Source organism: Ursus americanus, chromosome 29 (genome assembly GCF_024610735.1).
Source record: "Ursus americanus isolate L20-20 chromosome 29, mUrsAme1.1.p, whole genome shotgun sequence".
Lineage (NCBI taxonomy): Eukaryota > Metazoa > Chordata > Mammalia > Carnivora > Ursidae > Ursus > Ursus americanus.
In genome coordinates, this window is record NC_142155.1 from 24,620,151 (window position 1) to 24,635,141 (window position 14,991).

The following is a 14,991-nucleotide window of genomic DNA, read 5'->3' on the forward strand; positions in this document are numbered from 1 at the left end:
GCAGCAGCGAGAATGCGGCGGGGCGCGGCTGCGGCGGGCCGGGACGCGGGCGTGAGGCCCGAGGACCCAGGCCGCGTTCTCCGCCCCCCGCGCCCCGGCCCCGCCCCCCTCCCCGCGCGTCCCGGCGGCCAGAGGGTTAAGCGCGCGGGGGGCGGGGCCGCAGCAAGGCCGGCGCGCGGAGTGCGGGCCGCGGGTGGGGAGGGGGCTGCGGCCGGGGGCGGTTCCGGGCGGCGGGGGCGGGGGCGGGCGGAGGAAGGGGGCGGGCCCCAGAAGTTGTTGGGCGGTAGGCCGGCGGGCGGGAGGGCGAGCGGGGCAGCGGGCCGGCGGGCGGACCGGGCCGGGGCTGGAGAAGTTTGCGCGGCGGCTCGAGAGCGCAGGGTGCGGGCCCCGCCGGCCGCTGCGCGCCCGCTGCCATGGCTTTCCGCAGGAGGACGAAAAGTTACCCGCTCTTCAGCCAGGAGTTCGTCATCCACAACCATGCGGACATCGGCTTCTGCCTGGTGCTCTGCGTCCTCATCGGGCTTATGTTCGAGGTGAGCGAGACTGGGGAGGGGGTGCCCCTCTCGTGCGTCGGCCGGCGTAGCCCTGCAGTTCCTGCGGGTCCTCATCAGAGCCGGGGCGCCTGGCTGCCATGCACACTCTCTGCACCCCGGCTTTGTGCACTCTACGCCCCCTTGGCCTCCTGGTCAGCCCGGACGCTACCCCTCAGCTCTGCGCCCTGCCAGCCTTGCCCTGCTCTGCCGCCCCCTTGAGCACCCACCCTATCCTGCAGCGCACTCTGCAGCCCTGGATCCTAAGCCTGGCCTCGAACAACCGCAGCGCTGCCACCCTGGCCCGACCAGTGGGATTTCCTTTCTGGTGTGTCCGGGAGCCTCCCAGACCCGCGGTCGTTGCACAATTCCCCCTCCCAAGCGGTGGCTGCCAGCTCCTCTGGGCTTTTACAGTGGGAGGGACCCTGACCCTTTTCCACGTCCCACCTGGTTTTCCAGGTCTTATGCATCCTCGTGTCTGGAACGTGCTGGGGGTGTTCACGTGTGGCCCTGACTCCATTCCAGCGGTGCCTTTCTGCCATCCTCCTCTCCCCCCCCCTTTGTTTTTTGCCGTTGCCTAAAAGGCCAGGTTTCATATACCCTTTATTACCCTGTGGAGTGTTCCTTTAGATCCATCTGTAGTGGACCCAGAGCTTCTGCCCCTGTTAGAGGGGCAAGTAGAGGGAGAAGGATATTCTCTGCTTTTAGGGGAAAGGTGATTCTCTCAGAGCTGTGGGAGTCAGAGGGTGGAGAGGGTGGGGTCCTACCCGGGACAGCTAGGCCTCACCAAGCAGAGAGTTTTAGTAAGCCCACTGGGGGGGTCAGAATCCAAGGGAATGACTCTCTGTTTCGGAGAGGGAGAAAAATGTGATCTCCAAAGTGGGAAGAACTGGAGAAAAGTGAGTATAGAGCTTGCTGTGGTGTATCTTGTCTCAAGAGTGAGATTATGTGAGTGACACTCCCCTCCCTCTCACGGGTCTCCTTTGAGGCGTGCCTGGTCCTCCCTGCCCGGTTGTGTTGCTTATCTGCATTCTCAGGGATGGGTGAGGAAGCTGTAACCGTTTATAAACGACCTTGGAGATGGAGGATTCCTAGTGTGGCTAATTTCTCCTTCAGTGTTCCTCTCTCTCTGGGTTCCCTGTCTCCCCTCTAAGGATGACAAGGGGTCTACCTGGCCCTGAAGCTGCCCTCAAGCTGGGGACATTTTCATGGTGGTGAGTCAGGGTTGGATGTGTGAATGCGTCCTTGCCTGGGCTTTGGGGTCTGTAGGAATTAAACCCGGGACCAGGATTGAGGTCTGCACTCCAGATTTTGCTAGTGCTCCTCCACTTCTGTCCCTCCCTCCTTCCTTCTCCCACCCCCACAGCTCTTATGGCATAGTCACCCTGACTTTGTCAAGCCAGGCGTGTCCCTGGGTCCCCATCTCTGCTCTATCACTAGTCGGACTGAAAAATTGACTGCAGCCTCAGTTTCCCCTTGGCGAAAGAGGTTAGTAAAACCTGTCTTCCTCACAAGGTTATTGGAAGGTTTAGCTGAGATCATGTAAGCAGTAAAAGCCAGAACAGATTCCACAAATGTGAAAACACGTCACTTGCTGCTGAAACCCTGTTACTATTGATCATAGTACTAGCTTTAATGAAATAAGAATTTTGTTTTGTGCAGCCCATACCCTCAGTATCTATTTGCTGTCCTCTGTTGGAAGAGGCCTCCCAGTGCCGTGTCACCAGTCTTGGAGGGTGTGGTTGGAAAGACACACGTGACAGCTGTAGACCTCTTAGCCGCACGTTCTTCAGCCAATGGGGTCTCTTGCATAGCTTGTGCCTCTCCGCTGTGTTTCAGGCAATTGCTAAGGTTCGTGGCTCTGTGGGTTTTATCTTTGCTTAAAAGAGCTGTTTAGGGTTTGAGCTCAGTACCTCCCTCCCTCTCCTGCCGTCAGTCTTGTAGAAAGTCCTATGCATAAAACCTGGAACTTTGTGGGAGTTGAAAAGTGCTAGGAGCCCTTAACTCCCACTACTTGACAGAAGAAGAAGGTCCAGGATGGAGGAAATAAAGAAAATGCCTTCCCCCATTCCCCGTCTTGGGATTAGCCTGGGGAGTGTGGAAAGGGCCCTGGCCAAAATGCCCTGTGGACTGACCCCCTCTTCCCACCACTCTCTATCTGCAGAAGCTTAGATCTGCCCCGGTTGGGCTTCCAGGGCAGGGCACCTTTTCTAGAAGGAGCATCGGAGGTACATTGTGGGATTGTCGATGTATGCTGGTATGTGATAGAGAGGCCAGGCCCAGAGCTCCTTTATGAAGGATGCGTGTTCTGCTGTGTTCACCACAGAGGTCCTTGTTGTCCATGCCTAACAACTGACCATGGTGGGAGGAGAGTCAGGTTTTTGGAGCTCTGCTCTCCCTATCAAATGAGAGCAGAAGTAGCTCAGTTAGTCCTAGGGACCTCAGAGAGACACACGTGGGCATCTTCACATTTGGAGTAAAGCCAGGGGTGGCACCTCATAACCCAGCACAGGACTCAGTAGATATTACTTAGGGTCTTCTGGGTTCTCCCCTGGAGGTGTGGTGTATTTGAGGGATGCATATGAGGGAGACAGTCCAGCACTTAACAAGCTTTTTCCTAGAAGTGAGAACAGAAGGAGGTGGAAAGGGAAGGGGGAGACAGGGAGAGAGGATGTCAGGCTCTTGGGTTTCTAATTTGGGCAGGGCTAGAGTTCCTTCATTCAGAAGCTGAGTCAGGAAAACACAGTTATGATTCTTCCCACAAAGAGTGACTCTCCTGGCCGCTCCTCCCTCTGGGGTCCCCCGCCCAGCCTCTGCCAATGAGCTGGACCCCTCTGCCTCCACCGCAGGCAGCCACAGCCCCTGGCCTTCTGACTGGTCTCCATCTCACCCGTGCCTTACTCCTCCCAAACTCACCCTCAGCTCGCCAGCATTTGGGGGCTTCCAGTCCCCCCCCTCCCCAAGGACCCTGGGACTTCAGTTCTATCGCCTGGGAGATGATGACTCCAGATTTCCTCCCTGGGGATCACTTCCTTTGGGGAACACACACGAAAGTGCCCCTCCCTCTTCCTCCTGGTTTAGTTTTGGGCCGTCCTAAAATTCCTTCTCCCATTTCCAAGGCAGGGGGCAGGTTCTCCGCCCTGCACTCAGGTTTTCTTTCCATTCTGCAAGGCTGTTTGGAATAGAGCTGTTCTGTGCAGCCACAGCACTTGGCTAAAAAATGTCAGGAATGTGGAGCTTTATTTTCCCCCTCCTTCCCTTCCAGCTTTCTCTTTCTTAACTCTGCTTTCGGGGGAGTTGGTGCAAGTGGGAGTTTTCTACCCAGCGGTTTGGGTTCTTCAGTCCTGGCTGCGGTGGAGTCCGGCCTGACCCTCCTTCAGGGTGTGGGCGGCCAGCTGGGGGGTGTGTGTGTGCGTCAGATCTGAAAGCAGCCTTCCCCTCCCCTTTCCCTTTGCTTTCCAGTGGCCTGTTCAGTGCCACGTTTCAAACTGAACCAGGCAGGGGAAGAGGAACACTCTCTCATTAGTGAATGGAGAATGAGAAAAAGGCGGGGGGGGGGGGTGTGTGTGTGTGTGTGGGTAACTTCGAACAGAGAGGAAGCAATTATACATTACCTCTAAAATGTCATTTTGAAACAGAAACTTTTTTGTTGGTTTTAAAGCTCATTTGCAGGCTCTGCCAACTCTGTGGCAAGGACATGTTTCTAAAATTCTAGGCCTGTCCTTTGTAGGTTCGGTTCCCAGTTTGGTCTGCGATGACTTTAAGGGTTCAGGACCCAGAGACCTTTTCCAGTGGTGGCTGGTTTTGCTTCTTCTGGAGGTGGCTGTTGTAGGGCTCCCTTCTTCCCCGTTCCTGACGCCGTGATTGACTTGTCAGAATGATGAGTCTGCCGCATGTATGGTGAGAGTCCTGTTAGCACGTGGGCGCCGTGGCACCTGTTCACATCAGCCCAGACATACATGTGGGCATTCTAACCTGAAGCCAGGCTGCTGGTCCTGCCCACGTATTAGCATTGGGAGACAGTTCTGCTTCTTTCGTGTTTCTATGAAGAAGAGGTATGTAAATCTCACAGACCTGCATCTGTGGACGTCGGTTATCTCTTCTCATGTGCTTTTGAAGATGTTTCTCTGCCAGCTTTTACAGCTTTTGACTTTATGCATCATCCTCCCTAGGCTCTGACACCGTCCTTCAGTCGTGTTCTAGAGAAATTAGTCCAGGGAAACTGAGAAGGGTGACTTACTCTCTGGGGTGCCCTTGTTCTGTGGTTGGATTTCTACACGCATCGCCCCGTGATCTGAGCAACGGAGCAGAAATTTGGAGCTAGTTTTCCTGATTAAGCCTCAAGTGTTAAGCCTCGCCTATGGGACATAATGGCCCATCAGCCATCCCTGTGTCTTTCCTTGGCCAAAATATGATATCCAGAAAGGTGGCGTTGATCAGTTAGTGAGTTTTTGACCCTTACTTGGAGACGAAGGCTGAGACCCGTAAAAATGCCTGGCACTGTGCCCGGCCCATGAACTCTTGATTGATCGCCTCAATGACCACGCCGATCGCTGCTGTTCTTGGCTTCTTTGCTGGGTCTGTGAGCACACCTCCCACCATCACACTGGCTCATTGGGGCACCGGGGCTGCATTTCATTTTGGACATGACATGTGTTGCCCTGAGACCTGGCCTCCACGGTTTCCAGTGCTGGCCATTCGCTCACCAAAGGGGATTTTTGCTCTACACTGGGTCCCTCTTTTCCCTAGGGTGCCTGGGGGAACGGCTGCTCTTGGGAGAACATCTCTTTCCTCTCTGACATCCATCTCATTAGAGCAAGCGTTTGTGGGTCTCTGGGCAGCCACCGTCCGCCGTGTGGAGGAGTCAGAACCGTGAGGAGACCGTCCCACACGCTAAATAGATGCCCCTTTTCTCTTGCTCGCTCCGTCGTCTGCGCTCTCCCTGGCTGGTTTCTCGGGGGCACTGTCCGGACCAGTCACAACAGAGCTCCTCAGTCCAGACTGTTTGCAGAGTGCATGTGTTGCTATGGTGAAAACTTCACTCTGGCAGGCATGAGCTCCCTGCTCCGTCGTGGGCAGGGGCCCCAGAAATCACTCCGTGGCAGAGCTGATGTACCTCCCCTTCCCACCCTGGTAAATGACGAAGCCAGAGGGTTGGTAAGACCAGATTAGAGTTCCCAAATGACAGAAGTGCTTTCTAATCAGCGAGAGCGCTCTTAGCAGGCTGTGATGGGAAACTGCACGGATCTTGTCTCTTCACCTTTTCATCCAGCCCTGTGTATCTGGTATCCCTTGCTACTTAATGGTTAAAGAAAGGGGATGGGGTGGGGGGGGAAGTAGGAAAAGAAAACAGTAAAACTACTAACATGGCTCCTGGCACAGCCCTTCTTATTTCACAAGCAGACCTTTATCTTTTAAATAGTCTGTTGCTCTGCCTTGATTTACCTCCGCTGTCTCAAGTGTCCCAAGTAGAGGAGACCCCAGCCCAACCTCGTCACAGCTGGTTGGCGTGGCGAGTTCACTGCTTGGTTTAAAGAGCTTTGCAGGCAGCTCCTCTGGCCAGGGTAGGTTCACACAGTGTTCCTTGCTTTTCAGCAGAGGAAGTGGAGCCAGATTGGGGGGGGTGGTCTGAGGCCTCTGAAACCCTCTGGTGAGTTTGTGGGAGCCCGGGGTTAGGTGAGGCGCTGCTCTGTGGCTCTCCGCCCGAGCCACGTTGCCTCTTGACGGGTTCCCTCATTTGTCTCGAGGGGATGGCAACACTTTACATCTGTGAAATGCTTTACTAGCCTCACCCTGTAATCTGGATGGTTTATGGGGGTTGTCATAGCCATCCAGAGCCTGGCTTCCAGAGGAGAGACTTGGCCAAGGACCATTCCCTCCGAGTTACAGCTGGAGCCAAAAGTTGGAGTCTGGCTCACATTTAGAGCTCAGCCCTAATGCTTCCATGAACAGGGAGTCTATGGAATGTAGCCACAGGCTGCTTTATTTTTCTTTGTCTGAGTGGAATCTGTTTATTACCTGGAAGTAATGTCTGCAGGTCATTGTTCCACTTGGAGGCGTTTCTGCCTGGAACAGTCCCTGAAATGTGCATCTCCCTGAGAGAGACTACAGAGAAGAACCCAGACGTGTGTATCACATGTGAACACAGGCGAACGGGCAGGGGCTTTACCTACCGTGAAAGTTACTGCCTGTCGTTAGCTGACATCTGGGTAAGCAGAGCTGCGTCTGGCTGCTCTTTTTTCCCCAGCCTTATCCTCAAGTTAATATTGTGGCCATCGCTCAAGGGCATATCTTTCCTTCGCATTTCACGAGTTGAAGGGCTAGAGGGAAACCTAGAAGTCATTTACTATGTTTATAAAAAAGGAAAATAAGACTCTCAGAGGTTGGGAGATTTGCCCAGGACAGTAGAGGAAATTTTTGCCAAATGTGGGGCTTGAACCTACATCTTCTGACTCAAGTCTAGGGAATTTTCTACACATCTGCCCACTGGAATTCTCGATGGTACCTTTGAATGCAAGGGTATGTGAGGAAGCTTGTAATTGATAGATCTCTCTTAAGTGTGCTACGTTCCTTAATTTGGCAGCTGTTTGTTGAATTCCTGCCGTGTGCCTCTGTTGAGCTCTGGGAATGCAGATGAATAAGGTGGGGTCCTTGTCCTCAAAGAGGTCACCGCGTGGTAGCTTAAAGCTGGTAAACTATTCGTGGAGGGGACTCAGGTCTTGAACTCGATGTAAGTGGCAGGTGCGGCTTAAAGACAGACTGTTGGGTCTCAACCTCAAGCCACTGCTGTTGGTAGAAGAGGGTGGTTTATTAAATTGAGACCCAACACCGTGAGTGTGGGGTTGTCAGTCATTAGAGGACAAAAGTGGTGGTCATTTCTAGACAACTTGTGAGGCACAGCTGGTACTCTTGTGCTTTATAGCTTTGAGAATAAATGAACTGACCAAAGGCTGGGCGTGTGTGTGTGTGTGTGTGTGTGTGTGCGTGCATGTGCACAGATGTGATTTCTAGTACTAGGAGGTCTTAATTTTTTTTTAAGATTTATTTATTTATTTGAGAGAGAGCACGAGTGTGTGAGCTGTGGCAGACAGAGGCAGAGGGAGAGAGAGAATCTCAAGCAGACTCCCTGCAGAGCACGGAGCTTGATCCCAGGACCCTGAGATCTCGACCTGAGCCAAATCAAGAGTCAGATGCTTAACCGACTGAGCCACCCAGGCGCCCCTAGGAGGTCTTTATTGATTGAGGTTAGGAGAACTCTTCCATATTATTTCTTAAGATTTTTTACCATCAAATTCTAACATGATCTGAAATGTTCCTTTTGGGTTAATGGAGGTGATGGTCATGCCTGGGGTAAGAAGGACATAATACTCTGAGCCTCAGTTGCCCTGTCTTTGAAGTAGGGAGAGGATTTTCTTTTTTCAAAGATTTTATTTATTTATTTGACAGAGAGAGAGACAGCCAGCGAGAGAGGGAACACAAGCAGGGGGAGCGGGAGAGGAAGAAGCAGGCTCCCAGCAGAAGAGCCTGACATGGGGCTCGATCCCAGAGCGCTGGAATCACGCCCTGAGCCGAAGGCAGACGCTTAACGACTGAGCCACCCAGGCGCCCCAGGGAGAGGATTTCTTAATAAAGCTCCTGAAGTTTGCAAAAGCAGAGTATTTTTTTTTTTACTTAATTTATTCATTTTATTATTTTTTTCAGTAGGCTCTATGCCCCACGTGGGGCTCAAACTCATGACCTGGAGATCAAGAGTCTCATGCTCTACTGGCTGAGCCAGCCAGGTGCCTCAGGGCAGAGTATTATGACTCGGTTTTTTCCTTCATTTTTATTATAAATGTGTAGATACTCTGTTTTTATGAAGAGTTTTAAAAAGAGACTTTGTAGTGACCCACCACTATCAGGAAGATTTCTGTGACTTCTGGGGAGGCAGAAGGGTGTACCTACTTTAAGACAAAAGATAGAGATGTGATTTTTACAAATATGCTTCTCCTTTCTCTGTTGCCGCCCCCCCCCCCCCCAAAACACACACACTCGCTTTGAAAAATGCACAGGATCATACTCGTTAGTCAACAAGTGTTTACAGTCTGGTCTGTGTGCCTGGTACAGTGTGGGATCTGCCAGAAGATAGCGTTGGGAGTTGGTGAGAATGTGGCTTCAGGTTTAGACGTACCAGGGATGTATTATCGACTCCTTTCCTGAATGTGAAGAGCAGTCTGGGGGCTCCTTCCCTGAAGGAGCAATCCGGGGGTAAGCAGGCCTCCCCTCCAGCAATTCCTGGAGTCCTGCAGGAAATCACCAGGCTCGCTTCACAATGCCTGGTTTCCTGCTGAGAATTGCTTGGAACTTGGAGCAGAATTGAGCTTTTCAGACCCAACATTTCTGGAGTTTAGAGCAGGTGTAGTTTGTAGTCTGACTTTGCACCGGATCAACTTTTGACCTCTTGGGCAAGGAACCACTTGTACGTATGGATTTTGTGACTGTGGCCTGGAAGGTGGAAAGGAATGATTGATAGCTGTTTATTTGTTTGTTTTTGTTTGTTTGTTTTTAAGTTGCAGTTTGCTCTCTGGTTGGCATGAAGTATGAGCACATGCTCCTCTTCCAGAGTCCTCGAGGCTTGAGTCCTGACCCGGGCATGGAGGCGTGTGGTGGCGAGGGCGGGGGACTAAGACCTGGTGGCCTGGATTCTCCCCTGGGCTTTGCCACTAAATAGCTACGTGGCCCATGCAAGCCCCTCAGCTCTCGGGGCCCCACTTGCTTGCTGGGGTGTCAACTGTTATGTGGCTCAGTCATGCCATTTCCACGTGGTTACACAGAACAGGGCTGGGGAATGTGTATATGACTTAAGCTGCCAGTCAGAATTGGGAGGGGAGGGGAGGAGGCATCTTCCCCCCAGCCACGTAGGTTTAGGATTAGTCAGACTAAAGTTGGACCTCCAGTAGGTTAAGCTGTCTCAATTTCTAATCTTGGTTTCCTTTCTTATTTGAGTTGAAAATCAGCTCCTAGCCTAAATTTGGATTTGATGTGGAACCAGTGTTGGGGAAGGAGAAAATCCTCCTGTTAGAAAGGAATCATCTGGGGTCGGGGGAGAGGGTAGGCTTTGTTTGTGATTTTCATGCCATAGGCCCCATGGCCTTTCCAAGGCCGCCCAGGGGACTGGGGAAGAGCAGGAAGAGTGGCCGCAGTCTTCTGCCCTGCCCTGTGGGTTTTACCATTATGGTCCTCTGAGTGTGCTCTGGGGCCCTGGCCTGGAGCAGATCCTCATTCTCAGTGACGTGCTTGTCACATACACACGGGCACTCACTCATCTGTGGCTTATTTATTTATTTTTCTCAGATCAGTAGGGTGAGCCTGCATCCGCAACCTGACCTGTGATTTGCTCTCATCCCCCGCCCCCAGCAGTGCTCTCAAGGCTTTGCCCGGCCAACTGCAACCACTGCTCCTGCAAGCTCCCACTTCACGGGGAAACCTCTTCCACCACTTGGACCAAATAGCACGTTTTCTTCCTCAAACTTAGGAGAGTGAATTAAACCCAGTGCAGGGTGGAGAAGAGGTTGTGAGAGAGGCCGCAATGCTTTATGACCTCCTTCTGGTGCCTGGTGTCAAGTAGGAGTTACCCATTACCCTGTTACATCTTCTGTTGGAAACATCTGTGTTTAGCTCACCAAAAGTAGTCCACACTTGGGGACGACACACTTGTGTCCATATCCAGCAGGTGGCCACCCTCCACGTGTGGCTGTTCCGATTCACCAACATGAAGTGAAATGAAAAGTTCAGTTCCTCGGTCACACTAGCCACAGTTGACATCTCAGTAGCACAGATATAGATAGAGGGTTTCCATGACCGCAGAAAGTTCTCTCGGACCCCAGTGGGGCCCACGTTGCTTTCTGAGTGCTCGTTTCTGTTTGCTTTTGTAGTAATAAGCAGTATCGTGTGGTGAGGTGCTGTGGGGGAACCGTCAGAGGCCCCATATCACCGCGGCTAAGGTCAGGGTTCTACTTCTGGTTCTATTTTGGTTTGCCATGTCTTCTTGGTAAATGGTTTCACCTCTCTGTGCTGTAGTTTACTCATTAGTAAAAATATGCCACAGAGTTGTTGGGAGGATTAGAAGTATTGATCTAAAATATGTCAGAAATGTTGATATAAATATAGCACTTGAAAGGAGGCCTGGCGCAGGCTGGGTACCCAATACCAGCTACCTGCTGTTCTTACTACACTCGGACAGCCTTGCGGTGACACCTTGACTCTGCAGAAACCCCCTTTGTGGCTGCCTTCTCTGTTTGGAACGGAGCTGAGAAATAGGATGGCATGGGGAGGACGTAGGGAAGAGGGGCTCCCAGAGCAGCCCAGGGATGGCCCTACACCGATGTCCTGACACTGCACTGAGGCTAGCCGCTCGGGCTCTGACCCCTGCTCAAAGCCCACCTGCATTTACTTTTCTTTTCTTTTTTTTTTAAAGATTTTATTTATTTATTTGACAGAGAGAGAGACAGCCAGCGAGAGAGGGAACACAAGCAGGGGGAGTGGGAGAGGAAGAAGCAGGCTCCTAGTGGAGGAGCCCGATGTGGGGCTCAATCCCAGAGCACCGGGATCACGCCCTGAGCCGAAGGCAGATGCTTAATGACTGCGCCACCCAGGCGCCCCTGCATTTACTTTTCACACAGTTATATGAAGCTTGGTTATCTGGTTCCAAGATTATAGAAGAAAGAATAAGTTAAAATGGGGTAGCCGACAGCTGGGAGGACTATCCATTACGAAACGCTTAAGAGTCCTAAGAAGTGAAAAAACAAAAAACCCTGCGTACTTGGTGTCACTTAGTATCCGCACAATTGCTGTAGATTTCAAGGTTACCGTGATAGACCAGCGCAGTGCAGCGCTTGATAATAACGATTATCTGCACAGAAAGTAGAAGGTCTACAGTATGCTCACAAACATTTTTATTTTTTTAATTTTCATTTATTTTTAAAGATTTATTTGTGTGTTTATTTGAGAGAGAGAGAACACACGCAGAGAGGAGAGGCAGAGACAGAGGGAGAACCAGACTCCCCGCTGAGCAGGGAGCCCAGTGCCCGTCTGATCCCAGGACCCTGAGATCATGACCTGAGCCGAAGGCAGACGCTTAACCAACTGAGCCACCCAGGCGCCCCTCTCACAAACATTTTTAGAAACATTTCTGTCCACAAGGATTAATGTTAAAGTTTCAATACCTCAATCTTTAGCAATAGGGAAGATTTGGATATCCAGAATGACTCAACCCCAGAAATTTCTGGCAAGCCGTAGTTTTTTTTAATAGCCCTGAAATAAAAAGGCAAAGTTGATCTGCTGTACAGTGTATGTTCTTACCCAAGAAATGTGGAAGACACCTTTTTGACATTCTTATCATCTAGCCTGGGAAATACCTTCATTCAACACTATTCGACCACCTGCCATTCAGTTTTCTTTTTCTTTTTTTAATCATTCAGTAAGTACACCTATTTTGTGCAAGATTCCGAAATCTGAAGTGGAAGCCAGCTGACATATTTGCTGACATGACTTGCTCTCCTGTGGTCATTTTTGGAGCTTCAAAACAAAGAAAATGAGATGCTTCCCGGTCACTGTTCCTTGAGTTTCATGGGTCCAGACATTCCGGGCTGACAACTGTGGCCTTGTCAGATTGTCAGTGGCCACTTCCCACACCTTTAGCCTGCAGCTGTAGCCAAGTGTAACTTGACCAGTGTTGCTGGCTTCTCAGTCCCACCAGTTGGGTTGTTGCTCACATGGCTCAATGGATATGAATCTGGATTGAGTTCGTTCTGATTTCTGGCCTCCTTTTTCTATAAACATTGATGAAAGAGTGCTTTTTTGTGGGGCGTTGTTCTAGATGCTGGGAGCACAGGGGAAGGACATGTTGCCCAATTACAGGGAGCAACCTTACCACGTAATAAGGGAGACGGATAAAGGGAAGCCAGTACAGTCTCTCAGTGATGAGCCCTCCAGTTAAGCTGCCATATTGGTCTTCAGTGTCTAGCATGCAGTGGTGTTCACTAAGTAGAGGGGGGCTTGCCCAGAATAAGGGTAAGTGGGAGTTGGGCCAGGCCAGGGAGAGAAGAGGAGGCGAGAGGACACTAGACAAGGGGATCAGCTCGGCCTCGTGCGTGAGTGCACAGCTGGGGATGGCATGAAGCGTGTGTGTACTCAGCAGGCTCGTGTCCTAGGATGCTCCGGAGGAGGTTGAAAACGAAGGGTCTGGTCAGGAGGTTGTGGCACTGATCCTTGTGAGAACTGCCCCCCGCTCCGAAATTTCAGTCTTCACCCCAGCCAGGAGGAGGGACCGGGATCCCCACATCTGAAATCTCTGATGTTGATTCAGAGGCTGCTGGAACGGCAAGGCCTCTTCTCTCCCAGTTTTCTTTCCCCGGGCACTCCGTGGGACACAGGCAGGCAGCCCGGGCAAGGACAGCTAAAGCTGGGAGAGAGGAACAGCCTTTCTGTAGACCTTATTGTGACCCTGAGGCATGCATTGATGGGATGTTGCCCTTGAACATGAATATCATTGTTTTACGGTCTCGTGTTGCCTTTGCATTATCACTGACACGTCCTTTGAACTTATTTAAAAGGTATTGTTTGCATCTAATATGATTTCTAATTTTTTAAAAAGTAGAGAGGGCCTCAGCTAATGGAACATCTTTTTTCTCTGCCTGTTGTTGTTGTTATTATTATTGTTATTATTTTTTAGCTAAATCGGCCATGAGGCGGCTTGCAGTCAAGTACTGTGGCCTTACCTAAGGAAGCTGGTTCTGTTCCAGTGTTCAGGGGAGTTGGAGGGAGGGGGAATTTCTTTTGCAGAGGCTTTTCTAGAGATAGGTGAGGTGAGGATGGACATGTGGGGTTCATTGGAGGACAGAGGAAGGTAGGCATAGCCCGTATGGAGCATTTCATTGGCCAAGTTATCGAGCACTCAGTGTATACTAGAGTCTATACCCATATCGTGTCAGGGAGTACCTGACGGGGGTGTCAGGGAAGAATTCTTTGAAGTGATCTGTCCTGTGCCTCCCATCTGTAAACTTTCGCAGACCCTAGAAACAGATGCAATGAGACTTGCCCTTGTCTGATTTCTAGCACCTTGTTTGAACCCTGGAGGGTCTTCTTACCAAGGCCTGTTGGGGATTGTCCACGATTTTATTAAACAGCCCCTGCCCCCGCGAGAGGTTGATGTTGTCTCCGGAGGAGAGAGAGAAAACAAGGGCATGTGTCGGGACAGAAACCCACAGTGATCATTTCTCCCTTGCCTTGTCCACCGCGTCGAAGTCCCAGCGGTTTTACCCCTGGTTTGCTCCCAAGCGCCCTCTGACACTTAACTGTTCTTGGGTCTTAGCTCAGACCCTTGAATGGTTATGTGGGTTCTAGCTTGGACCTCAGCCCCTTGTCTCCTCTCTGGTCCCTTTTCACAGAGCTACCACTGATGGTCCTCAGACACAGAGCTGAGCCTGGGGCTCCCTTACTTCAGATCCTTCCATGGTGCCACCTAAAGTCCGGGCTGCTTAACATGACGTTCTAGGCTCCCTCGAAGTCTGACCGGCCTTTGTCCTGGACCTCCTCTCCTCCTCACTCAAGCCCTGCCCCTGCCCTGCCCCCTCCCCTCCCCCCAGTGCAAACCACCTACCTGAGTTCCAGAACATTCTCTCTCTGTGCCTGCCTCCCGTATCACAGAGGCACCACCTGCCCCCTACGTTGTCCCCGGCCCTTCTTCGCTAGCTGCGTTCACGCCTCCTTTCTGCCTGCCTCTGTATTTCTCTTGTTTATTCATGCAACCAGACTCAGACCGAGCATTTGCTCTCTGCCAAGCACTGTTCTTGGAGCTAGGATAAAAGATGAAAAGGTGAAGGTTCTGCCGTCACGGAGCCCAGAGTCCTTAGGGAGGTGACAGTGTCACTGCTGCTCTCGTGTGTAGGAGGTGCACCGCGTGAGTCAGGGAGGGGAGCATAATTCTCCGGGGAGGATTAGGGACAGTTTGTGTGACAACGGAGAAGTTGTTTGAGCTGGGCCCTGTGGCTGAAGGGCATTGGCCAGGCAGAGAGTGGATGTGTGTAAAGGACGGAGAGGTGCAGGGGGTGATGTAGCAAGTGGCTCCGTGTTACCAAAGTGAGGTGGGGGCGGGGGTTACAGAAAGAAGTAATGGAAGATGAGTCTGGACTGGCAGGAAGGGTTTGGCCCATGCTGGCCCTTGTTCAAAAGTTTGGATTTACTCCTCAGCTCAGGTAATAGGGAGCCATTGAAGTTTTTGGAGCACAGAAGTGACTCCATCACATTTGTACTTGAAGGGTCACAGGCAGTAGGGCTGAAGCTTGCTCCTTGTATTTGCTGTGAGCTCCCTGAAAGGAAGGGGTTGCTTGACACTTTTGCAGTATCCCCAGCGCCTCTGTGTAGCTGGTGTGAACTGATGGAGGGTGGTCTAGTGCGCACACAGGGTAGTGTGTGTCTTGAA

At 51.6% G+C, this 14,991-nt stretch overlaps 1 protein-coding gene across 2 annotated transcripts in view; it reads left to right on the forward strand.

Annotated features, from left to right (window-relative positions):
* Positions 1-272: 272 nt before the first annotated feature.
* Positions 273-14,991, forward strand: part of TRAM2 (translocation associated membrane protein 2) — a 76,390-nt gene continuing 61,671 nt past the window's right edge. Inside the window, exon 1 of one of the 2 annotated variants that reach the window (XM_045802328.2) lies at positions 273-533. In XM_045802328.2, coding sequence (XP_045658284.1) covers positions 414-533 — 120 coding nt within the window. In that variant the 5' untranslated portion in view covers positions 273-413. The remainder of the gene's footprint in view (positions 534-14,991) is intronic. The other variant, XM_045802318.2, reaches the window with a different exon arrangement.